Here is a 27,467-nt window from a genome sequence, read left to right as displayed (position 1 = left end):
GCGAGAGCTCTTCAAGAACCTTGGTAACTGAACACACCTTGGGGTTCACCTGGAGAATTGTTTTTTTTCATTCTGAGATCTTCACTTGAAATTAAGGTAAAGTCGAGATAGATTACACCTTTGGGGCACAGATGTGACGTCATCAATAGGTTAAACACATCGCAATCCCGATCGATTGGAATAAGAAATAAAATAATTACCTGGAGATTTTATGGTTTGAATGAAGAAGAGGATCAGAATGAACGTGTCACCTTGAGGGTTCTTCGTCTGATTCACGGCAAACGGATGACTAAAAACTGCTCCTCCTTGTGGTTCATCGTTGGTTCATTTTATTGGACAAAAAAGGTCACGTGGTGATTGTTCTGATTTGGGTCGAAACTGGGTTTAAACCCGAAAAGCATGTCGGGAATTGTTTTTATTTAAATTTAACATTCATGGAGAGATTTGGACTTCCAGTTCATGTCGGTTGAGGACATCAGGAAACAAAACTTATTCCCTTCGTAAACTTCATTTAAAATAAACTTTCATCAGCTGGTGAATATATGTTATACACAATAACCTGATTTTAATAAATTCAACACAAAATAACCTGCAGATTGTGGAATAAACTTCCATCACAAACAGAATGGAATGAACGAAATCATTAAAACGAGCAAAACCGCACGGAGTCACCATCATCATAAACCGCAATCGCGGGTTTAACGGGGCCCAGGAAGTTCCCCCTGAACACGTGCAGAACCCGCGAGTCCCCGAAACACGTAAACTCTCCCTCCTCGCAATCCAACAAGAACCCAAACCGTTCAGGATTCCCCGGCACGGAAAGGAGGGTTTCTTGACAGTTGTGGCATGTGTAGTATTTGTTTTGATATTTCTGCAAACACCAAGACTCGGGATTCCCTCCCAACCTGCACTCATTCCCTTCCCCTTTCCTCCCCATGGAGTTTAAACAGATTCCGATTAGCCACGAACTACTCGACCTCACATCGACCTCCCAGTAATGACGACCCGAGGAGAAACAATCAGATGAAAGAACTTGTGCATAACGATCAAACCGATCAGGATGTTCCGGGTGATGATTGTCGGTCTCGGTTCGAGTCGCCGTCCTGAGATCCCGGGAGATCTTGATCCAAGGATTTGCAGAGTTTGGGTCCAGACTCGGGGTCCGTCCATCTGTGGACACAACGCGGGGTCACAGACTTTGTTGGAGAGGGTCGTGGGGTATTTTGGAGTAAGAGGGAGGAGGGTATTTTGGAGTAGGAGGGGAGGAGGGTATTTTGGAGTAAGAGGGAGGGGGGGTATTTTGGAGTAGGAGGGGAGGGGAGGTATTTTGGAGTAGGAGGGGAGGAGGGTATTTTGGGGTAAGAGGGAGGGGGGGTATTTTGGAGTAGGAGGGGAGGGGAGGTATTTTGGAGTAAGAGGGAGGGGGGTATTTTGGGGTAAGAGGGAGGGGGGGTATTTTGGAGTAGGAGGGGAGGGGAGGTATTTTGGAGTAAGAGGGAGGGGAGGTATTTTGGGGTAAGAGGGAGGGGGGGTATTTTGGAGTAGGAGGGGAGGAGGGTATTTTGGAGTAAGAGGGAGGGGGGGTATTTTGGAGTAGGAGGGGAGGGGAGGTATTTTGGAGTAGCAGGGGAGGAGGGTATTTTGGAGTAAGAGGGAGGCGGGTATTTTGGAGTAAGAGGGAGGGGGGGTATTTTGGAGTAAGAGGGAGGAGGGTATTTTGGAGTAGGAGGGGAGGGGAGGTATTTTGGAGTAGGAAGGGAGGGGGGGTATTTTGGAGTAGGACAGGAGGGGGGGGGTATTTTGGAGTAGGGGGAGCGGCAGTATTTTGGAGTAGGAGGGGAGGGGGGGTATTTTGGAGTAGGACGGAGGAGGGGTATTTTTGAGTAAGAGGGGAGGGGGGGTATTTTGGAGTAGGAGGGAGGAGGGGTATTTTGGAGTCTGTGGGAGAAGGGTTTTTTGGAGTCGGAGGGAGGAGGGGTATTTTGGAGTAGGAGGGAGGAGGGGTATTTTGGAGTCGGAGGGAGGGGGGGTATTTTGGAGTAGGAGGGAGGAGGGGTATTTTGGAGTTGGAGGGAGGGGGGGTATTTTGGAGTCGGAGGGAGGAGGGTATTTTTGGAGTAGGAGGGGAGGGGGGTATTTTGGAGTCGGAAGGGAGGGGGGTATTTTGGAGTAGGAGGGAGGGGGGGAATTATGGAGTAGGAGGGGAAGGGGGGTATTTTGGGTAGGAGGGGAGGGGGGGTATTTTGGAGTAAGAGGGAGGGGGGGTATTTTGGAGTAAGAGGGAGGGGGGGTATTTTGGAGTAAGAGGGAGGGGGGGTATTTTGGAGTAAGAGGGAGGGGGGGGTATTTTGGAGTAATAGGGAGGAGGGTATTTTGGAGTAGGAGGGGAGGGGAGGTATTTTGGAGTAGGAGGGGAGGGGGGGTATTTTGGAGTAGGAGGGAGAGGGGGAATTATGGAGTAGGAGGGGAGGGGGGGTATTTTGGAGTAGGAGGGAGGAGGGGTATTTTTGAGTAAGAGGGGAGGGGGGGTATTTTGGAGTAGGAGGGAGGAGGGGTATTTTGGAGTCTGAGGGAGAAGGGATTTTTGGAGTCGGAGGGAGGGGGGGTATTTTGGAGTAGGAGGGAGGAGGGGTATTTTGGAGTCGGAGGGAGGGGGGGGGTATTTTGGAGTAGGAGGGAGGAGGGGTATTTTGGAGTCGGAGGGAGGGGGGGTATTTTGGAGTAGGAGGGAGAGGGGGAATTATGGAGTAGGAGGGGAAGGGGGGTATTTTGGGTAGGAGGGGAGGGGGGGTATTTATAAACTCTCATTCAGGTATTTAAAGAAAGACAGAGGGAGGTGGACAAACAATGGGGGACAGAAGAGGATGCATGGGGTGGAGAAGGTAGATCCAGAAGGGACCTCGAAGAAAGAAACGCTGGAAATTTGGAAGGAGAGATCGGGGTGTCGTGGGGTCAGAAGAGTTCATGATTTTAGATTGGGGATAATCAGCTGATGGTGAAGACCTGTCGGGAGGAATGGGATTGAAGAGGAAGTGGAAGTTGGTTCCACAAGAGAGAAAAGGAGGAACGAATGAGGAGGTGAGCAGTGATCCTGGATTTTGGTAGTTTCACCAGAAGTGAGTTGATGGTGGACCATGTGAGCCCTGCAGAAACATGGGGAAGGGAAATGGGGGTGGGGGGGTGGGGTGGGGGAGGACAAAGCTGGGAAAGAGCAGAGTGTGCAAGACCAGAAAGGAGTTTCACTCTGTGTCTCTCTCACTCTCTCTCTCTCACTCTGTGTCTCTCTCTCACTCTGTGTCTCTCTCTCACTCTGTGTCTCTCTCTCCATCTGTGTCTCTCTCTCTCTCTGTGTCTCTCTCTCACTCTGTGTGTCTCTCTCTCTCTGTGTGTCTCTCTCTGTCTCTGTCTCTCTCTCTGTGTCTCTCTCTGTGTCTCTCTCTGTGTCTCTCTCTGTGTCTCTCTCTGTGTCTCTCTCTGTGTCTCTCTCTGTGTCTCTCTCTGTGTCTCTCTCTGTGTCTCTCTCTGTGTCTCTCTCTGTGTCTCTCTCTCTGTCTCTCTCTCTGTCTCTGTCTCTCTCTCTCTCTCTCTCTCTCTCTCTCTGATTTGCAAGGCAGTGGCAGAGAGCACGTTACCACCGAGCACAGGACTGTGATGTTTGTGGAATGGATGAAGAAAGGAGGGAAGTTAAGAGCAGGGATCGGAAAATTTTTAGGCAGGGGAAGTGGAGAGGAAACGTCGCCAAACAGTACAAGGAGAAGATGAAAGGAAGGTGAGATGAACTTTGCGAAGAAGCAGAAGGTTTGGAGAAGGAGGAGAATAAGTATGGAGTGGCATTTAGGGGAATTGCAGAAGTTTTGTGTGGAAGGACGTCAGGAAAGGGATTATGGGAGTGAAGAGGGTGGATAGAACGAGAATGGATGAACTGAGGGAGGAGATTGATGTGCAGATGAGCTTGACGGGGAGATTGGTGAAATGCCGGCTGAGATGGGCTGGACACGATGCGGATGGGGGAAGAGAGACTGGCAAAGAGAGTAGATAGGTTGAAGGAGCAAGTCGGAGGAAAAGAGGGAGACCGCGTTTGAGATGGGAGGATTGTGTGAGGAGAGATATCAGTAACGTGGGATGATTGGAGAGTGGAGAGAGTTGGTTGAAGACAGAAGGAAGTGGAGGAGTATCGTGGCCAAGGAAGGGCAGGAGTTTGGTGCCATCGGACCTCACCCCTTATAAAGGGAAGAGGAGGTGAAGATAAAAGGCAACAAAGAACCGTCAACACAAACCTTCTAAAAAAAACAAAATGGACGATCGGCTTGGGATATCAACTTAATCCACGATTATCACAAATTAAACGAGAACGTCACTCGGTAGAGCGCATACCTCCGCCAGGCTGAACAGTTCATGGTTTCTATCGCACTGATCGGCCGGATCTGAATTCGGAACTGAACTAAAATCTCATCGGCTTGTTCTCGTCGCCAAACCAACTCATCAACCTAGTTTCGTCATAACTCGTACATAACTTTTTAAAATATCATGTTATACTGTACATCACTTGTCACCCGATCTCTCAATGGTGAAGAATCACTTAAAAATCAAATCATTCTCGCATCCGAATCCACATTCAGATCAACATCGAATCGATTAGTCCTCATCACACACCCAACCTGTCCACCAAGTTTCGTCCAAATCCGTACACAACGTTTTGAGATATCCTACTACATATCATTTTTGGCACCATCTCCGAATGGTGAAGAATCACTTAAAAAATTCTACTATCCGGATCCGAATCCGGATCTTCACCAAAATCTAATCATTTCGTCCTTGTCACATACGCTACATCTCTGCCAAATTCCGTTTGAATCCGTCCACAACTTTTTGAGATATCTTGTTCAGACAGACAAGCAAACATACAGGGCTGAAAACATTACACCTTCGGTGGCGGAGGTAAAAATCCAAATGATTTGAACATGAAATGCACCATCATTGGTACGAGGTCAAAGATAAACAAAAAGACAAAGGTAGACCCAGAAAAAAGGCAATCATTTATCCTCCTTATCAAACATCATTCTTCCTCATTTCCACCATATTTACCACCCTCTCCACCACCACGTTTACCACCCTCTCCTCCACCACGTTTCCCACCCTCTCCTCCACCACGTTTACCACCCTCTCTTCCACCACGTTTACCACCCTCTCTTTCACCACGTTTACCACCCTCTCCTCCACCACGTTTACCACCCTCTCCTCCACCACGTTTACCACCCTCTCTTCCACCACGTTTACCACCCTCTCTTCCACCACGTTTACCACCCTCTCTTCCACCACGTTTACCACCCTCTCCTCCACCACGTTTACCACCCTCTCCTCCACCACGTTTACCACCCTTTCTTCCACCACGTTTACCACCCTTTCTTCCACCACGTTTACCACCCTCTCTTCCACCACGTTTACCACCCTCTCTTCCACCACGTTTACCATCCTCTCCTCCACCACGTTTACCACCCTCTCCTCCACCATGTTTACCACCCTCTCCTCCACCACGTTTACCACCCTCTCTTCCACCACGTTTACCACCCTCTCTTCCACCACGTTTACCACCCTCTCCTCCACCACGTTTACCACCCTCTCCTCCACCACGTTTACCACCCTCTCTTCCACCCTCTCCTCCACCACGTTTACCACCCTCTCCTCCACCACGTTTACCACCCTCTCCTCCACCACATTTACCACCCTCTCCTCCACCACGTTTACCACCCTCTCTTCCACCACGTTTACCACCCTGTCTTCCACCACGTTTACCACCCTCTCCTCCACCACGTTTACCACCCTTTCTTCCACCACGTTTACCACCCTCTCCTCCACCACGTTTACCACCCTCTCCTCCACCACGTTTACCACCCTTTCTTCCACCACGTTTACCACCCTCTCCTCCACCACATTTACCACCCTCTCTTCCACCACGTTTACCTCCCTCTCTTCCACCACGTTTACCACCCTCTCCTCCACGTTTACCACCCTCTCTTCCACCACGTTTACCAGCCCCTCTTCCACCACGTTTACCACCCTCTCTTCCACCACGTTCACCACCCTCTCTTCCACCACGTTCACCACCCTCTCTTCCACCACATTAACCACCCTCTCTTCCACCACGTTTACCACCCTCTCCTCCACCACGTTTACCACCTTCTCCTCCACCACGTTTACCACCCTCTCTTCCACCACGTTTACCTCCCTCTCTTCCACCACGTTTACCACCCTCTCCTCCACGTTCACCACCCTCTCTTCCACCACGTTTACCACCCTCTCCTCCACCACGTTTACCAGCCCCTCTTCCACCACGTTTACCACCCTCTCTTCCACCACGTTCACCACCCTCTCTTCCACCACATTAACCACCCTCTCCTCCACCACGTTTACCACCCTCTCCTCCACCACATTAACCACCCTCTACTCCACCACGTTTACCACCCTCTCCTCCACCACGTTTACCAGCCCCTCTTCCACCACGTTTACCACCCTCTCTTCCACCACGTTTACCACCCTCTCCTCCACCACGTTCACCACCCTCTCTTCCACCACATTAACCACCCTCTCCTCCACCACGTTTACCACCCTCTCTTCCACCACATTAACCACCCTCTCCTCCACCACGTTTACCACCCTCTCTTCCACCACATTAACCACCCTCTCTTCCACGACGTTTACCACCCTCTCCTCCACCACATTCACCACCCTCTCCTCCACCACGTTTACCACCCTCTCCTCCACCACGTTTACCACCCTCTCTTCCACCACGTTTGCCATCCTCTCTTCCACCACGTTTACCACCCTCTCTTCCACCACGTTTACCACCCTCTCTTCCACCACATTAACCACCCTCTCTTCCACCACATTAACCACCCTCTCTTCCACCACGTTTACCAGCCCCTCTTCCACCACGTTTACCACCCTCTCTTCCACCACGTTCACCACCCTCTCTTCCACCACATTAACCACCCTCTCCTCCACCACGTTTACCACCCTCTCTTCCACCACATTAACCACCCTCTCCTCCACCACGTTCACCACCCTCTCTTCCACCACATTAACCACCCTCTCTTCCACCACGTTTACCACCCTCTCCTCCACCACGTTCACCACCCTCTCCTCCACCACATTAACCACCCTCTCATCCACCACGTTTACCTCCCTCTCTTCCACCACGTTTACCACCCTCTCTTCCACCACGTTTGCCATCCTCTCTTCCACCACGTTTACCACCCTCTCTTCCACCACGTTTACCACCCTCTCTTCCACCACGTTTACCACCCTCTCCTCCACCACGTTTACCACCCTCTTCCACCACGTTTACCACCCTCTTCCACCACGTTTACCACCCTCTTCCACCACGTTTACCACCCTCTCCTCCACCACGTTTACCACCCTCTCTTCCACCACGTTTACCACCCTCTCCTCCACCACGTTTACCACCCTCTCCTCCACCACGTTTACCACCCTCTCGTCCACCACGTTTCCCACCCTCTCTTCCACCACGTTTACCATCCTCTCCTCCACCACGTTTACCAGCCCCTCTTCCACCACGTTTACCACCCTCTCTTCCACCACGTTTACCACCCTCTCCTCCACCACGTTCACCACCCTCTCTTCCACCACATTAACCACCCTCTCCTCCACCACGTTTACCACCCTCTCTTCCACCATATTAACCACCCTCTCCTCCACCACGTTTACCACCCTCTCTTCCACCACATTAACCACCCTCTCTTCCACGACGTTTACCACCCTCTCCTCCACCACATTCACCACCCTCTCCTCCACCACGTTTACCACCCTCTCATCCACCACGTTTACCTCCCTCTCTTCCACCACGTTTACCACCCTCTCTTCCACCACGTTTACCACCCTCTCTTCCACCACGTTTACCACCCTCTCTTCCACCACGTTTACCACCCTCTCTTCCACCACGTTTACCACCCTCTCTTCCACCACGTTTACCACCCTCTCTTCCACCACGTTTACCACCCTCTCTTCCACCACGTTTACCACCCTCTCTTCCACCACGTTTACCACCCTCTCTTCCACCACGTTTACCACCCTCTCTTCCACCACGTTTACCACCCTCTCTTCCACCACGTTTACCACCCTCTCTTCCACCACGTTTACCACCCTCTCTTCCACCACGTTTACCACCCTCTCTTCCACCACGTTTACCACCCTCTCTTCCACCACGTTTACCACCCTCTCCTCCACCACATTAACCACCCTCTCATCCACCACGTTTACCTCCCTCTCTTCCACCACGTTTACCACCCTCTCTTCCACCACGTTTACCATCCTCTCTTCCACCACGTTTACCACCCTCTCCTCCACCACGTTTACCACCCTCTCCTCCACCACGTTAACCACCCTCTCATCCACCACGTTTACCTCCCTCTCTTCCACCACGTTTACCACCCTCTCTTCCACCACGTTTACCATCCTCTCTTCCACCACGTTTACCACCCTCTCTTCCACCACGTTTACCACCCTCTCTTCCACCACGTTTACCACCCTCTCTTCCACCACGTTTACCACCCTCTCCTCCACCACGTTTACCACCCTCTTCCACCACGTTTACCACCCTCTTCCACCACGTTTACCACCCTCTTCCACCACGTTTACCACCCTCTTCCACCACGTTTACCACCCTCTTCCACCACGTTTACCACCCTCTTCCACCACGTTTACCACCCTCTTCCACCACGTTTACCACCCTCTCCTCCACCACGTTTACCACCCTCTCTTCCACCACGTTTATCATCCTCTCTTCCACCACGTTTAACACCCTCTCCTCCACCATGTTTACCACCCTCTCCTCCACCACGTTTACCACCCTCTCCTCCACCACGTTTACCACCCTCTCTTCCACCACGTTTACCACCCTCTCCTCCACCACGTTTACCACCCTCTCCTTCACCACGTTTACCACCCTCTCCTCCACCACGTTTCCCACCCTCTCCTCCACCACGTTTACCACCCTCTCTTCCACCACGTTTACCACCCTCTCCTCCACCACGTTTACCACCCTCTCCTCCACCACGTTTACCACCCTCTCTTCCACCACGTTTACCACCCTCTCCTCCACCACGTTTACCACCCTCTCCTTCACCACGTTTACCACCCTCTCCTCCACCACGTTTCCCACCCTCTCCTCCACCACGTTTACCACCCTCTCTTCCACCACGTTTACCACCCTCTCTTCCACCACGTTTACCACCCTCTCCTCCACCACGTTTACCACCCTTTCTTCCACCACGTTTACCACCCTTTCTTCCACCACGTTTACCACCCTTTCTTCCACCACGTTTACCATCCTCTCCTCCACCACGTTTACCACCCTCTCCTCCACCATGTTTACCACCCTCTCCTCCACCACGTTTACCACCCTCTCTTCCACCACGTTTACCACCCTCTCCTCCACCACGTTTACCACCCTCTCCTCCACCACGTTTACCACCCTCTCCTCCACCACGTTTACCACCCTCTCTTCCACCCTCTCCTCCACCACGTTTACCACCCTCTCCTCCACCACGTTTACCACCCTCTCCTCCACCACATTTACCACCCTCTCCTCCACCACGTTTACCACCCTCTCTTCCACCACGTTTACCACCCTCTCTTCCACCACGTTTACCACCCTGTCTTCCACCACGTTTACCACCCTCTCCTCCACCACGTTTACCACCCTTTCTTCCACCACGTTTACCACCCTCTCCTCCACCACGTTTACCACCCTCTCCTCCACCACGTTTACCACCCTTTCTTCCACCACGTTTACCACCCTCTCCTCCACCACATTTACCACCCTCTCTTCCACCACGTTTACCTCCCTCTCTTCCACCACGTTTACCACCCTCTCCTCCACGTTTACCACCCTCTCTTCCACCACGTTTACCAGCCCCTCTTCCACCACGTTTACCACCCTCTCTTCCACCACGTTCACCACCCTCTCTTCCACCACGTTCACCACCCTCTCTTCCACCACATTAACCACCCTCTCTTCCACCACGTTTACCACCCTCTCCTCCACCACGTTTACCACCTTCTCCTCCACCACGTTTACCACCCTCTCTTCCACCACGTTTACCTCCCTCTCTTCCACCACGTTTACCACCCTCTCCTCCACGTTCACCACCCTCTCTTCCACCACGTTTACCACCCTCTCCTCCACCACGTTTACCAGCCCCTCTTCCACCACGTTTACCACCCTCTCTTCCACCACGTTCACCACCCTCTCTTCCACCACATTAACCACCCTCTCCTCCACCACGTTTACCACCCTCTCCTCCACCACATTAACCACCCTCTACTCCACCACGTTTACCACCCTCTCCTCCACCACGTTTACCAGCCCCTCTTCCACCACGTTTACCACCCTCTCTTCCACCACGTTTACCACCCTCTCCTCCACCACGTTCACCACCCTCTCTTCCACCACATTAACCACCCTCTCCTCCACCACGTTTACCACCCTCTCTTCCACCACATTAACCACCCTCTCCTCCACCACGTTTACCACCCTCTCTTCCACCACATTAACCACCCAATCTTCCACGACGTTTACCACCCTCTCCTCCACCACGTTTACCTCCCTCTCTTCCACCACGTTTACCACCCTCTCTTCCACCACGTTTACCAACCTCTCCTCCACCACGTTTACCGCCCTCTCTTCCACCATCCCTTTCACTTACAAAGACGTTTCAGGGTGTTGAACTCCAGGTCGGCAATTTGCACCTGCTTCACCAACTCTTCTGTGGAAATTAATGAACAAAAAAAATCGTGAAATTTAAATCACTTTGTGATTATTAAATAAACTTTATCTTATTATCACAAAATATTGGTCACATTATCTTGCACTACTTCGGCCTTCATATTGGATGTCCTGGTTGGTGATCCTGGAGGAGGATATTTTTCAAATGCTGAGATCTGAATTTAAAATCTACCATCCCATTCCACTTTGTCTATATTGATATACATGACAATTTTTAATAAACAAGCCCGCAAAATCCTCAGATACTTCTCCGTCAGATGCAAGTGAAGCATGTCCAAAAATGTTTGAAAACCTGTTGAAATTTTCACAATGTTGTTTACACATTTGGTGATGATTCCCTGCCAAGTTTAGACACCTGGTAAGGTTCATGATGAACAAAACTTCAGATACAATTTAAACAACACATGAAATATTGTGATGTGGAAGGAGGGGGGCAGGTGGGGGGTTCAAAGTGAGACTGTGGTAAGTGTAACATAGACCGTGTGTTTCGAGTAGATTAGATTGCCATGTATCAGGGACCTATCAGAGTAAGTTGTTTTGTTTCATGTGACGCTGAAGAGGGAGCATATGTAATTTATAGACAATATAGTCATGGTGAGATTATGTGTGTAAAAACTTGTTCGTGGGTGGGGCTCGTTGAGGACCATAAAAAGACGCATGGTAGCAGACTTTATTTTTATTGGGGCACCCCTGTGGGTATGGCGTCCCAGAGGTTGGCACCTCCCACAAGCAGCGGGTAGCTAATCATGGGACCCGCCACAGGGGGAGGCACTCCCAATGTCTACGAGGGATGGGTCTGTACATGCGCACAGAAGAGTTGAAGCGGGACCCTTGGAGACAACGAAGATCGGTGTTTTTCTCATTCTTTGTCTCGCTGGGTCTCTTCATTTTCTGCTTCTTCGTTGCTCAGGCAGGATTGCTCTCGAAACGTGGATGCCGCCTTACAATCCCTTCCCTCCTCTTCATCCATAATTTCTGTTCCCGAGCTTCACCATCACCCTGAACACCACTCATCACGCCAAAGGGAGGTCCTCGCCTGCTTACCCCCATTGTTTCCTAAGAGAGTGGTCTGTGCTGTGCTGCCTCATGGGGTTAGGATTGTTCTTTCTTCCTCCTTGCATATACCTTTGCATTTCTCCACATCCATCTTTGTGTCTGCATGTTGACTCGCATGGTTTGTCTGATTTTCACCTCCCATCCACCTTTTCCCCCATGCTCATCATAAATAACCCCTTATAAATTCCCTTTTTTAAGGCCATTTTCCCCACCAGAGCGGGGGTTAGCCTTGCGGGCCCTATGATGAATCATCATGGTTCCCTTTTTATATATAAACCCTTGTAAAGGGAAGAAACATTTTCTTATAAAGGTAAGAAACCGTTCAATTTGGTTCATTTTTGGTGACGTTGGGGAACGGCTATGTTGTACATGAATTGCACTGAATGCAGTAGTTAGACCTTTCAGCTGTTGGCCAGATAACAGATCCCAGAGGAGACGACCCCTGTTAACGGAGGCTGGCTGATGTGATATTTGCTGCTTAGGATAGGGACATTGTCTTGGGATAGGGATCTCCCTTTGCTGTGCAGAACCCATTGAATTTCCCCAAGGAAAATTATAAATCCAATTGTAGCATAACAAAAGCGTGATTGGGCATTCAAAATTTAAAAGAGATTTTATTTTCTTGGTGGCGATTTGCTCGGTGGTGAGCCAGGGTAGTGCCTGACTGAGGAGGGGGAGCCGAGGATAGGAACCTCTCTCGCTCTGGACATCACTCGAAGCCCTTCGACAGGTGTGAATGTCGGTCAAGAGTCTAGTGGGACGTTCATTCAGGCCATGTTCGAGCAAATAATGGGGAAAAATTGGAGTATTTGGAGAACAAATGAGAGGTGAAATAAAAGAATACAAGGAGAAAGACATAAAACGTCATTGCCACTGTGGTTTTAGTAATTTTGCTGAACAGAATTAAAGGCTGCCAGTTGGCCATCTTGGATCAGATCACAAATTAAAGTGAGGTGCATGTGTATGCCATCATGTACTGAGCTTGTGTCGTTTGAACAAAATCGGACCATGCGTGTGGTACCACCCGGACCCCACGGGGAGTCTTGTGGGGTGTGGCTTCCCCAGTTTACTGGGGCACCGTCAAAGCAACAAATATCTCCGTTTTCTGGCTGTTTCTTCCCTTCCTCAAATTATAATTGGATCTCTTATAAAAGCTCTTGATCACCCCAAATATAGATACTGTCAGCTATTTGTTAATCCCATTCAGTTGCAATCGTACCTGCCCTGGCTTTCTCACTCAGTCTATACCGACGTTCCGCAACCTATGGGTCGTGACGGATTTTCAATGGGTCCCACGATCGTTTCATAAATCGCGAGAAAAAAACTTTATCGACGATTTATTTCTCCCGACTGAACAGAACAGAGATCAAACGTACGCCGACACAAACTTTATAGTGTTGACTCTTCTACCGCGCTAAACCGCGAGTGCATCCGGTCAGTCAGATCATACGTTTAGTTTCCGACACGCGAATGTCCATTGCTTTTCATTCGAAAGATTGAGCTGTGAGCGTAAGGTACTCGCCATGGCTAGAAAGTATCAGCCTGTGTTCCTGAACTATGGGTTCACCTTGAATATCGATAAGCACAATGTTCATCCACCACAGTGTGTGCTATGCCTTGACGTGTTGGCCAACGAGCCCCTCAGGCCCCAAAAGCTGAAACGGCACCTCGAGAAGAAACATGGAGATCATGTCAACAAGTCACGGGAGTTTTTTCTCCGGAAAGAACGCGAGATGAACAACAGCAAGTCAGTAATGAGTTCGGCTGTTTTTCCATCGGAAGGGACCAACCAAAGCCAGCTACCTGGTGGCAGAGAAGATAGCCAAAGAAAAGAAACCGTACACTATTGCGGGTAAGTTTTTTGTTTTTTTTCGTAAAAGTATTTCACTGCATTGGCGGTTTGTAGGTTCATAAAGTAATACATGGCGCTGTAAGTATAGTTAAATTTAGTTTTTCATTTCGTCTTTAGAATATTGATGTGTCGGGTTCTTGCTTACTATTACTCGTGCCATGTATACATTGGTATGTCACAACTTCGTAAGTTTTATTGTTTGTTGCAATACAGCCATTCTTAAACTTTGCCTCTTTTTTAAAAGTACGTACGGCAATCACATCGTACATATTGAATTTTTATAATGCCTTGGAACAGCGGTTCTTAACCTGGGGGTCGTGACGTACGCGCATACGCGAACAAAATACTGTGTGTGGTATATGTACCTTTGTTAGGTTCCTAAAAATGGGCTCCACAAATTGATATGTTTTCTTAAAACCCCAAACGACCGCCAGATTAAGAACCGCTGCCTTGGAACAAAATGAAGATTAATCATAAAGTGAAAGAAATATTCATGTGTTATTTTATTTATCTTGTATTGCAGAGCAACTCATCCTGCCATGCACCAAGGCGATGTGCAGAGAAGTGCTTGGAGAGATGGTGGCTTCCAAGATAAGCACCATTCCACTTTCTGCCGACACGATTCGCTGACGGATAATAGACATGGCGAAGACATCGAGCACCAGCTGTACGCAAACCTAGAGGCCAACAAGTTTGTCATCCAGTTGGACGAGTCAATGGACATCACACAGAAGGTGTCGATCCTCATCTTTGTTTGTTATCGGCAAGGCGATGATTTCATGGAGGATCTTCTGGCATGTGACGAGCTACAGACCAAGACCACGGCCGCAGAAATATTTGCAGTCATCAACAAACGCATCGCATTGCATAGCCTCAGGTGGGAAGACTGTGTTTGGCGTTTGTACTGATGGTGCGGCATCGATGACAGGTCGGCGCGGCGGTGTCATTAAGCTCATCCAAGATGTGGCACCAGAGGCAAACAGGCCCCAATGCTTCCTCCACCGCGAGGCTTTAGCGGCGAAAGAGATGTCACCTGGACTTGCCAAAGTAATGGACATTGCAGTGAAAACAATCAACCATCTCAGGAAGAGCGCCCTAAATTCGAGGTTGTTTGCAGAGCTGTGTAAGGAGCAAGATGCAGAACACACCATGGTGCTGTATTTTGCATCTGTTCGCTGGCTCTCCAGAGGAGATGCTTTGGCAAGATTGTATGAACTTCGCGACCAGGTCCTCGCATTATTTGAGGTGGCTAGGTCAGACCTGGCAGTCTACTACAAAAACAAGAAATTCATCGCAACATTGGCATACATGGCCGACATCTTCAACTTGTTGAACAATTTGAACATATCGTTCCAGAGCAAAACGACCAAGCAGGCGAAATCCGTGTTCGTAATGTATGACAAGATAGCGGCGTTCAAGTCAAAGCTGGATCAATGGAAGAGAAGAGTACAGACCAATGATGAATTTGACATGTTCGAAAACCTGGATGATATGCTCAGCAAGAGTGTTGAGGAACATGTGGACATTAAGGATGTCATCGTCGAACATCTGGTGAACCTGCGCAAACGATTTGACGAAAACTTTCCTGTTGATCCACGCGTGGAGAAGAAGTGGATCCAAGACTCTTATTCAGTCGACGTTCAGCAGTGCTGCAACTTGTCCAACAGATTGAAAGAGGACTTGATCGACATCATGTCCGACGGTACACTTGAAACACTGTTCAGGAATGACACTTTAGTAAAGTTTTGGCTGACAGTGTCTCATGAGTACCCATAGATTGCACATCTCGCGGTAAAGTTCCTGATGCCATTCACGACGACGTGGATGTGTGAGGCAGGTTTCTCAACGGTGACATATCTGAAGTCCAAGTATCGAAACAAACTGGAGACAGTGGCCCTGTGCGCCGACCTGAGAATCGCATCGTTGCTGCTTCAAAGCCGAATCGATGATCTCGTAGCCAATATGCAAAGTCAACCATCGCACTGATGTGGATAATCCACATCTACAATGTTGCTAACAGAACATTTGAATTAGGCTTGTAAGTTTCACTTTCGGGTTTAATCAGTGAAAGTTGTTTACTTAATGTTGTTCATGATAACGGATCATTGGACCTGGATATAAGTTCAGATGCATAGCAGGGTTTTTCAGTAAAAGTTATTCTTGTTTTGTTTATCAGTTCATGTTACGTTTTAAGTTCATCATCTATACAAGATGAAGTTTAAAATAAAGTTCAAACACCTAATCTTGGCGTGTCACTTTAATAATTAAAGTTTTATTCTAGTTCACAAAAGATACACCGCCAATGAATGTTGTGAGATTCATCTTCACCTTCATCTTCACCTTCATCTTCATCATCTTCTTCATCATTAAATCTTCATCCGGATTCATCGTCGGGGCAGATTCATCTCCTCCGAAGCTGCTAACAAGGCAGGGAGTTTAAGCCTGATTGGCTGACAATAATATCAAGTGGGCGGTGTCTGTGATCGAAGTCGCTGCTCATTCTCAAGGGGGGCGTGGTCTGTCTCTGTCTCTGTCTCTGTCTCTGTCTCTGTCTCTCTCTCTCTCTCTCTCTCTCTCTCTCTCTCTCTCTCTCTCTCTCTCTCTCTCTCTCTCTCTCTCTCTCTCTCTCTCTCTCATCATGGTCGTGGAGATCCGAACAAAATAACAACAAAATAAGGACAGTGTTTGGTATGATTGTCGTCACTTTGCTTTATTGTTCAATTACGAAATGTACTACTGTACAAAGATGATGAACCGAACCCTTACCAAGATATTAACGTCATAAGCAATCGATATTTCCGTGATGGTTTTTGGGGGTTGGGGGGGGGGGGGGTTCGATGGGTCGCGACTGGAAGCCTGGGTTTTATATTGGGTCCTGGGCTAAAAAGGCTGCGGAACGCAGGTCTATACTGCACTGATCTGATAAACTTCATTTTTTAATTTCCAAAAAACTTCATTTAAAGGAATCTTATCTACTTTTATCACTTACTCTGGATCTCTTTCAGAAGATTGTCATTGATCTGGATAAGTGAGTCCACATTCTGCTCCTCCACCGGGAAGTCCAGCAATCTGGGTGGTGCAGGCTCCGTGGTTGAAAAATGTGACCTGGACTCCAGTCTTGGTTGGGAGGAGAGAAACATTCATTCAACAAGGAAGGAAGGTGAGGGTTGCCAGTGAGAATAAGGCTACGGATGAGATAGATAAATAAATAAAAAATTTTTTTTTTTTTTTTTTTTTTTGCACAAACATTTGAAGTACGGTACATTCAAAAAGTCAAAATTGGACGAAGCTGCCAAATCGTTGTGATCAAAGTATTGCAAAATCCATTGATAAATCATTTAAATTTGCAGGTAGACAAAATATGAGACATTGGGGAATCATCCACCTGATAAATCATTTCAAGTTAAATTATAAGCATCTGAAAATTAAAAGGCAGACAAGACAGCCTCTGCTTTGTATTCAGACTTCCGTTTGCTAAACATGACAAAAACAGGAAAAATATATATATATAAATTACGATTTTAGACGACCATGACCTTTTGACTTCAAAACGCAATTGGCCTCAGTGACCCAATATGCAAACCCTGCGCAAACTTAAAGTCAAACAGATGAAAATTAACAATTTTATGCAACCCTGACCTTTAAACTTTTGATCTAAAAAATAAATAAAACAATGGGCTGCACACTTTTGATTGGTGTACCAATTCAGTCACTCAATATGATTATTCTTAAAATTTCAGGTCAATCGGAGGAAAATTGATGATGTATGCAACCTCAACCTTTGAACTTTTGATTTGAAAAAACAATTGCCTGCTCGCTTTTGATTGGTGAACCAATTCAGTCACCCAATGTGCAAATTCTTAAAATTTCAGGTCAATTGGATGAAAATTGACGATTTTAAGTGATGCTGACCTTTCACCTTTTGAAAAATTTTATTGAAGCTTTATTGCTTTATTGAAAGCTTTATTGAAAATTTGATGAGAAAAGCTGAAATGGTAAAACAAGTTACAACCCAGACAGACGCACAGACAGAAACACACACATTGGTGATTGCAAAACCCCATCTGCTGGGAACGAGCTGACAATGGATATTACGAAGTCTATGGCTGCCATTGTAAATGCCCACAATTCCCACCTAAAGCAAGGTTGAAAGATGTCAAAAAGTTCCACCATAAATGACTCAATATCAAATTTTACATTAAAAACATTTTTCCATTTTGACCCGTGACCCCAGATCCCCCACCCCCTGTGGCATGAACCAGGGGTCAAATCCTAAAATCTGTGACATATATTTCATGCGTTCCCCAATGATGAATGCATTTATTTAAAAAGTTTACAAAGTTTCATGAAAAATATTTTAAAATGTGCCCGTAAAACATTTTTTGGTACTTGATCTTTTGAAACCTGCAGAAGGGGGTTTACAACCATCATGACCTTCTGAAACCATGATCTATTTATACACCTCCAGCGGAAGTGCGGCCAAAAATGATTTTAAAATACTGATCTTGTACCTTCATGCAATGTGGTGATAATTAGAATTTATGTACAACCGCTGAGGAGGTGACAGTGTGACGGAGGGATGGACAGACAGACGAAGCCAATTACAATATCCCACCATTTCTTTTCTTGTTTTTTTCTTTCAAAAAGCATGGGAATAACAATCACGAGTATAATAGCATGACCGAGTCTGGAGAATCATCGGCTGAGCGAGTGTGAAAAAGTATTGATGTGTCCAAGCTGTTAACTTGGACCATTGGATGGATGGACCGAACTGGCTGTTACTCCCTTGGACACATCAGATTAATGGCTGCTTTGTGCGCACGGGATCGCTGAAAGCACATCGGAGAATCTTAGCTCTTTTAAAATGGGGTTAATTTTCCACACAAATAACAAGGGAAGATCAACCTGACGGAGGTACAATGGCGGTATAAAAAAGGGAAGAAAATGGGGAAACACTGAATAAATACATAATTATATACAAGACAATAAAAATCGAAGGTGCCTCACACCGGCCTGAAGCATAGACGGGAATGGAAACTCTGCCACTCGAGAGGCAATCATAACTCCTTCCCTCACTTTCCGGACAACTGCGCCCCCTTTTAAAGCCACTCCTGTCTCCCCTTTTCAGGATGTTGCCAAGGCCTCACTTTGACGCCTCACCCGAGGACGCGACAGGAGGCTATACATACGATTGCCTTAACCTAAAACCATAACTATTCATTGCAACGCACCACCCTCATATGGTGTACATTTAAACAAGACAATTTTTAAGCTACATTCCCCTGCTTATTACATTGCGAAGGCTAACTACACGAGCATGGACCATACTAATCCATACATTTAACTGTAACGTGGGTTTGGAAATGCACAAATTGGCACAAATTGGACATCACATCCTTCTTTCAACGTTCAGTGAATCTCCAATGTTATGAGAAAGAACCATCATGAGGATTTCTTGTCGATTTATTTTGGCAGGTCAATTAAACGGAAGAGTTGTGCCAGAATTGTGCCCACACGAGAACTCTGCGGAAGTTCAATTCAGTGCTGAGTGATTAAATACCCATTTTGTGTTCTTTTCTACACATGTGATTAAAATACACATGAAAGGGACATGATAAAGGACATGAAAGATACTCTTGCAGTCTTACCTGCACAGCAAATCCTTGTAGACCTGAAAAGGTAGGAAATAAACAAGGATCAGAATCAGATATACAAGGAAGTCTGATGCAGGTGGGGGCCATCTGGTCCAGAGCTATAGAATACTAGAGTTCAGTGAACTTAACAATAGGCGCCATGTTGTTACTCAACTGTTCATGTGCGGTTTAGCGTTAATTATGCACGATTGGAACGTACCTTTGAGACATTTAAGGTTCTTTAGACCTTTTCGACCATTACAGACCTTTTACTTAAGACCCTGTGAAACCTCAAACCCCTTCAACCCTTTTGGCCTCGCAGACTTTTACAAACCTTTGACTTTAGATCCTTTACACATTCAGACCCTTAAAACTGTGGACCTCATGGAGCTTTAACTTTAGAGCCTGAAGATCCCTCAAGACTTTTAAGACCCCATTAGACCCTCAAGACCATTTGCTATGACCCTAGCTTTTTAATAACTTTGGTTGAAACTCTTTGAATGCACCAGGCTTGCCAAGTCACAGACAAGGTTTCTTATACCTCAGCTACCCTTTACCGAGACAAAACATCACGATAACACGTCACATTTATTGATGTTTCATCGTTTTCTACAGTGGTACTATTGCTTTCATGCACGTAATATATTATCCACTCATAATTCTGTGTGGTCCTTGCGGAAGTAATTTTGGGTACATTTAATACACATATTAGATTAATGAACATGAGAGGGTCTTCCTCCAATTGGGGTGGGGGGGAGGATGGGGGGACTGGACGGGACAAATCCTGTCTCTGCCTGTCTCTGTGTCTGTCTGTCTGTCTGTCTGTCTGTCTGTCTGTCTCTCTCTCTCTCTCTCTCTCTCTCTCTCTCTCTCATATGGCAGAGCACTGCTCCGGTTTTCCAGACGACCTGGGTTCGATTCCTGGTCTGGGCATGTAATTTTCCCACATATATAAATTTAATTATTTATAATCCTGTTCATTAATCTAATTGCTTCACTCCACCCCCAGTGGTGTTCATAACAGAGAATACGGATTTGTCCCCCCAATTGGAGGAAGAACCTCTCCTGTTCAGGCCCTTAGTGCTCCTGTGGTTGGCAGCGAGTATCCCGGAAGCATTGACAGAGAGTGGCAATCATATGTGTGGGAAAATTGCATGCTCAGTCAAGGTCGCCCAGATAGCTCAGATGGCAGAGCACTGGTTCGGTTTTCCAGAATGACCTGGGTTCGATTCCTGGTCTGGGTATGTAATTTTCCCACATATATCAATTTAATGAATACACATATGCAAATACAATGCTTATATTTCATATATACTCGAAATAGCTGCTAACTTGTGTATCGTTTGCTTAAATACTTGTATTAATGAATGCTTTATCGTGGAATGTCATTCATGGATGAATGATTTTAATCAAGTTAAATTGTACTTGCAAAGGCCACATGTTTAAAAGCACATTTTACCAAGCCCAGTTTAAAACTGCACTTCTTCCGTCCCACGTTTCCATGGTTTATGACCTGAAAGAATGCACGAGCTTTCGGTGCAGCTGCCCTCCATTTTACACAGCCAGTCACCTGTATCAACAGCTTCTGCCATAAAACTCATTCCACCACTTGAATCATTGTGCTCGGTTCTCTTCCCCACTCTTTGTTACGGATTGTTACGAAACCAATTGTTACGGATTCGGCCCGAAGGGTTGTTGTTATGATTATTGTTGTTGATTCGAAGTATTTTGGTGATTGTGGTTGAAGGGAAAGGGTTATTATAGTTAAAATATTTAAAAGCGCTCCTGGTAAAATGTGGCCGGAAATCCGGATCGTGACCGGAAGAGGTGGAGCAAAGAAGAGGAGAGAGGCGGTATGAGATCGTGAAACAGACGTTGTTGTTGAAGCTCCGGACCGAGCGTTCGACGTACAGTGCGAGTGAACTTTGCGTCCTTGAAGGGAAGTTCGGGCGAGAAGAGTTATCGCCGGAGCGCGTGGAGCCTGTGTCGTCGGGTATCCTCAATGAGGTTCCGGAGGATCCTGGCCTCAAAGCCTGGGTTCGAGGGAAAGCCGTCCGCCATCTTCGCCACACGAGCAACCCGCAGTGAACCGGTTTTGGTCGTGTCAACTGGGCATTATTCCCCGGTGGTTTGCCGGGGACGGCTGTGCCAGAAAGGGCACGTGAGAATTATACGGAGGCTCGCGGATTGAACCGCAACGTGTACGTCGGAGTGTGTGAGATTCCTTTCCACCGCTGTGTTGCTGGGTGCTGAACAACGTGACCTCGGGGTCGTCTCGCTCGCCTACACCTAAATTGACCATCGGGCCTTGACTCCCCGATCGCGCGAGCGCATAGAGACATTGGGACTTCGCCTTGGAGGGGTGCAGAGACATTGGGGGAGGTGCCGTGAGTTTGGGGTTAAGGAGCTTGATAAGGATATCATCGTAAGATTTGAAAGTAGCGGTGATTGCCCCCATTGTTGTATGGCTCTTTGTGTGTGATTTATAATATATTATTGTTTGTTTATAACCTGGTGTAGTTGCATTATTGATTTGACTGTTTCATTTGCTGGTTCCATTGAGGGTTTCATTATTTGCTGGATTTCAACCAAGGATAACACATCTTTCAGCCGGGGACCCTCTCGGGGTTCGGAGGTCTACCGAGATCAGAGGTAAGGGGGGTACCCCGTAACAGAAATTGGGGGCTCGTCCAATTGATATTCGTGGGCTCGCAATTGAGTCTGCGTCCGGGATCTAAAAATTCCTAAATTTAGTCCGGGAAAGAATTCCCTAACATTCCCAGAATTCCCAAATTTGGAACTTTTTCCAACATTCCCAAATTTTTCCAAAAACAAACAACAACAACAACAAAATAATAATTTTGTTTTTTTTGTTTGTTAAAAAATTATTGTGTGAAGGTTAACAGGTGTTACCAGTAGTCACTATGGAGTTTGACGCAGAGAAGTTTACAGTGACCCCTAATGAAGCACAGTTCAGAGTGTTAGTAAAATCGGACCTCTGGAAATTGGCCAAACATTTTAGCTTGGAGGTCCGAACTAATATGAAGAAGGCAGAGTTGCAGACAGTGGTGATACAATCTATGGTGGGATTAGAAGCATAGGAAGAGGTAGCCTGGGATTGGTTACCAGAAGAGCAAGAAAATGTGGAGCTCTGGAAACTGGAGATGCAATTACAGAGCCAGGAAAGGGAAAAACCACAGGAACGAGAACTCCAGGAAAGGTTAAAAGTACAGGAAAGAGAACTCCAGGAAAGGTTAGAAGACAAAAAAAGCAGAGGAAAGGAGAGCTGCAAGAGAACTCGAAGCAGAGGAGAGAAGAGCCGAAAGGGAGTTAAAGGACCGTGAATTGGCGCGTCAGCAGGAAATTAAAGTCAAGGAGCTGGTGTTAATGAGAGAACGGGGAGAGGTACCATCCCTGCTGACTGGTTCGACACCTAGTCAGAACACCTGGGATGTTGGCAGACATGCGAGGCTGGTCCCACCCTTCAATGAAAAGGAGGTAGCCAAGTTTTTTTCCACACTTTGAGAAAGTGGCTCCCCAGTTAAACTGGCCTGAGGAGTACTGGTCCACACTCGTGCAAAGTGTTCTGGTGGGTAAAGCTCAAGAGATTTATTCGGCTTTACCGATTGACAAATGTGCAGATTACGAGGTATTGAAGAAACACATTCTCAAAGCTTATGAATTGGTCCCGGAAGCTTACCGGCAAAAATTCCGGAATGCCAGGAGGAGGGAGAGTGAGAATGAATGAATGATCGTTTTAAGGCCATTTTCCCCGCTAGAGCAGGGGTTAGCCTTGCGGGCCCCATGACAATCATGGTTCCCTGTTTGAGGCAATGTTTTTATGGCCGGATGCCCTTCCTGGCGCCAACCCTTAGTCGCCTCTTACGATGCGCAGGGATACGGTGTACCTATTCTAAACCGGGTTACACACCGGGATCATTCATCCCAGCAAGCTGGTACTCAATTTGCCGACCTCTGAAGGATGACAGGCTGAGTCAACCCCCCCTGGTGTTAATTTAGCGATCGACCGGGATTCGAACCCAGGATCCTAGGATCCCAAGCCGGCACCCTAACCGCGAAGCCAACACCAGGCTAGGAGGGAGAGTGAGACCCATGTGGAATTTGCCAGAGTGAAGGAAACCATGTTTGATAGGTGGTGTGATTCAAAAGGAGTTGGGAAAGACTTCGAACTATTGCGACAATTGATCCTGGTGGAGGAATTCCAACAGTGTGTCCACGAGGACATTAAAGTTCATCTGGAGGAAAGGAAAGTACCAAAGCTGTATGAGGCAGCCACCATGGCAGATCACTTTGCCTTAACACACAGGATGGGGTTCCACAAACCGAACTTCTCGCCCAGACCTAGCCAGGGGAGCTATGGTACATCAGGGGCGGAGAATGAAAATCCATGGGGGCGGCCTCGGGATGAAAATGAGGTCCACTTTGACACCACGACTTCTAGAAATCAGAAGACTGCGGTTCCAAGACAGACCTATCGTCCGGGGGACTCGAGGCAGACCGCCGCCCCCATGCCTTGGCAGACCACGAGGTTCTCCTCCGGGCCTACTTGCACTTTTTGCCATAAACCTGGACACTGGATGTCCAACTGTTATGCTCTGGGAAAGGAAAATCAGGAGCGGAGTTCGACTAGTATGACTCCAAATGCGATGGCCATTGTGGGAAATCGCCCTTAAAAGGGCGACCAACCATTTATTTCCGAGGCGTTTGTATCACTGGATGGAGCCTCGACTAACCGGAGACCGGTTAGGATATTGAGGGACACAGGAGCACATCAATCTTTAATGCTTGAAGGCATCTTGCCATGGTCCGAGGAGACGGCAACTGGGGATAGTGTTCGTTTACAGGGGATTGGTGGCTGTGTTAGTGCTCCACTGCATGTCATCCATTTGGAGACCGATTTGGTGTCAGGACCGGTCACCGTCGGTTTACAAGCCACGCTTCCTGTAGAGGGAGTATCATTTGTTATCGGGAATGATTTGGCCGGTGGTCAAGTTTATGGTAACCTGATGGTTGTTAAAAAGCCCAGTAGGTAAAATAACACCACACCAGGTCGGGATGGCGACAAGTTTAGCAAGTTATTTGAAGGTGGACTGAACTTCAAAACAAAGGAAGGTGTTTTGGAGTCTGCCTTCAGCAACTATGGACCGCTTTTGGAAGTGCTGCTGATAAAAGACGGAGACACGAAAGTCAAGAGGGTTTGGCTTTGTCACGTTTGAAAACTCAAAGGACGCCTGAGAAACAGAAAAGGATCTGAATAGCAACGAGTTGGAGGGTCGGACCATCACAGTAGGGAAGGCATTTCCTAGGGGTCGAGGGGGCTACAGAGGAGGACCACGGAGTAGTAGTGGTGGTGGCCACAAGCGATATTATTATGGAGGCTTCCAGAGTAATGACCGTTCCCGAAGGAAGGATTATCAGAGCAGTGGCCGAGAAGGAGACCGCCAGTGAGTTGACTACTGTGACAAGTGGTCCCACCGTAATTATTAGGAGTCCGGAAAAGTTGAAGCACTGAATGCTGCGGAGCCGCCGAGCCAAGATTCCTACACAGACTAACCGTGAACGCCACGTTCCTAAAGGCATGCAGGTAGTGAACTTCCCTGCACGGACTAACTGTGAACTCCACGTTCCTAAAGGCGTCCATGTAGTGAATACTTCCAGGCCTCACCACCCAACCACCATGGAACCTGGCTTTCAGCTCGGCCTCCCGGGGAAAGTGCTATAGATTTGCTGGCCTTTGGGTTTTTGATCACAACCCCTTAACCTTCATTCAAGAGAAACTAGAGGTAAAAATCAGAGGGGCAGGGACAATGTCATTGTTGACGCTTGGTCCAGAGGGAATTAACTTTGGAAAGCTCTGGGGGTGGTGTAAAATTTTGTTGCTTTATTTTTGGGGGAGGTTGAATATTGTTGCCCACGGGGATGGCTGATTTGGGTTGTGAATTTACTTTGGCTTGTTTAAAGAGGGCATGCAAAGAAAGTTTTCGCTGTGTTCAAACTTTCTTTCTTGAGGGGGGGAATTGTTACGGATTCGGCCCTAAGGGTTGTTGTTATGATTATTGTTGTTGATTCGAAGTATTTTGGTGATTGTGGTTTAAGGGAAAGGGTTATTATAGTTAAAAGATTTAAAAGCGCTCCTGGTAAAATGTGGCCGGAAATCCGGATCGTGACCGGAAGAGGTGGAGCAAAGAAGAGGAGAGAGGCGGTATGAGATCGTGAAACAGACGTTGTTGTTGAAGCTCCGGACCGAGCGTTCGACGTACAGTGCGAGTGAACTTTGCGTCCTTGAAGGGAAGTTCGGGCGAGAAGAGTTATCGCCGGAGTGTGTGGAGCCTGTGTCTTCGGGTAGCCTCATTGAGGTTCCGGAGGATCCTGGCCTCAAAGCCCGGGTTCGAGGGAAAGCCGTCCGCCATCTTCGCCACACGAGCAACCGGCAGTGAACTGGTTCTGGTCGTGTCGGCTGGGCATTATTCCCCGGTGGTTTGCCGGGGATGGCTGTGCCAGAAAGGGCATGTAAGAATTATACGGAGGCTCGTGGATTGAACCGCAACATGTACGTCGGAGCGCGTCTTGGTGAGGTTCCTTTCCACCGCTGTGTTGCTGGGTGCTGAACAACATGACATCGGGGTCGTCTCGCTCGCCTATGCCTCAATTGACCATCGGGCCTTGATTCCCCGATCACGGGAGCGCACAGAGACATTGGGACTTCGCCTTGGGGGGGGTGCAGAGACATTGGGGGAGGTGCTGTGAGTTTGGGGTTAAGGGGCTTGATAAGGATATCATCGTAATATTTGAAGGTAGGGGTGATTGCCCCCATAGTTGTCTGGCTCTTTGTGTGTGATTTATAATATATTATTGTTTGTTTATAACCTGGTGTGGTTGCATTATTGATTTGACCGTTTCATTTACTGGTTCCATTGAGGGTTTCATTATTTGCTGGATTTCAACCAAGGATAACACATCTTTCTGCCGGGGACCCTCTCGGGGTTCGGAGGTCTACCAAGACCAGAGGTAAGGGGGGGACCCCGCAACACAATTAATTTCCCTGGCTGTCCAAACTCTATTTTCACACTCTTTTTTATGAGCTCACTCCTTATCAGATCGGTGCCTTGGGAAAAAGCCCACAGCTGTTTCACATCAATGGCCCCCACCCATGACAAAATGTGTAAATGAAGCCAGGGCCACCGCACTCTGGCCAGAATAATCTTCATGCTGCCTCGCGTGTAGCTGTTCTCCATGCATCCTTTTTCTTGATGCATCAGCTCTGTATTAATAAATGTATTACTCGAACCGCATGGCTAATTCTTCAACAATAATTGGCGTAGTCGGCAGGATCACAAACCCCAGAGGAGAGAAAGGAGACGAGGGCTCGGCTGGGTAACGGCAGACACGGACAGCCGGCTGGAATAAAGGTAATAGCCCTAACTGCAGGTCGTATGCCCGTCTCTGACCTACCGGGTAACGCGATCCGAAGTGTTCAGAGTTTAAACATTTATAAGGCCAGAGAAAGCAGGTTAGAATCCTGTTGTCTTTGTGATGGTTTGGAAAAGGGGCTTCCTAGACAGGGAACCCAGAGTCCCCAGTGAGGTTAAGAGGGCTGATGATTTGAATGGTAAGAGTGCCAGCTGGATTGCACAGAGTTAAAATCCAACTAGCTGGAGGTCTCGCATGTTTGTGATTCAAATGCTGTGAAGATGCAGATATCCAGGAGGTAAAAGTCTCCAAAGAGAGACAAGGGGTGAAAATCCCCAATGTGCGCACAGTGTAATGCCTACACCAGAGGTATAGAGTGTAGTGAAAATGTATATCAAAGTTGAACCCAGGAGTGATGCCCACTTAAACCGCAGAGGGGCGTCTATAAGACCTCGGACGTCCGCGACGCGGAGCCACTCCTGTGACATTTTACTATGACATGTAGTCCTGAACGGTACGTACTCGCACATGTATTCTAGGCTTGCTTGCATTGACTAATATAACCGATCCTCCCTGTATGATGCCAAGATCCTGATATATATTGCATGATTGTATATTGCAGGATGATGCTAAAGATCTGATTGAGATTAAACCTACCTATGGTACAAAGTTGTGGACTTGGTTTATTTTC

At 47.7% G+C, this 27,467-nt stretch overlaps 2 protein-coding genes across 4 annotated transcripts in view; one reads left to right on the top strand and one right to left on the bottom strand.

Annotated features, from left to right (window-relative positions):
* Nucleotides 1-312: 312 nt before the first annotated feature.
* Nucleotides 313-27,467, bottom strand: part of LOC137415668 (E3 ubiquitin/ISG15 ligase TRIM25-like) — a 62,306-nt gene continuing 35,151 nt past the window's right edge. For all 3 annotated transcript variants that reach the window (XM_078770099.1, XM_078770097.1, XM_078770098.1), the window contains exons 5-8: nucleotides 19,361-19,383; nucleotides 16,702-16,829; nucleotides 10,725-10,784; nucleotides 313-1,170 (exon numbers count right to left, since the gene is read on the bottom strand). In XM_078770099.1, coding sequence (XP_078626225.1) covers nucleotides 644-1,170; nucleotides 10,725-10,784; nucleotides 16,702-16,829; nucleotides 19,361-19,383 — 738 coding nt within the window. In that variant the 3' untranslated portion in view covers nucleotides 313-643. The remainder of the gene's footprint in view (nucleotides 1,171-10,724; nucleotides 10,785-16,701; nucleotides 16,830-19,360; nucleotides 19,384-27,467) is intronic.
* Nucleotides 26,561-27,467, top strand: part of LOC144889525 (zinc finger BED domain-containing protein 5-like) — a 77,426-nt gene continuing 76,519 nt past the window's right edge. The window contains exon 1 of the mRNA XM_078770100.1: nucleotides 26,561-26,775. The gene's annotated coding sequence lies outside the window, so the exon portion shown is untranslated. The remainder of the gene's footprint in view (nucleotides 26,776-27,467) is intronic.

Source organism: Myxine glutinosa, chromosome 1 (assembly GCF_964187855.1).
Source record: "Myxine glutinosa chromosome 1, kmMyxGlut1.1, whole genome shotgun sequence".
NCBI classification, from domain to species: domain Eukaryota; kingdom Metazoa; phylum Chordata; class Myxini; order Myxiniformes; family Myxinidae; genus Myxine; species Myxine glutinosa.
Note: the sequence above shows the minus strand (reverse complement) of the source record. Positions and strands in the feature narration are given on the sequence as shown.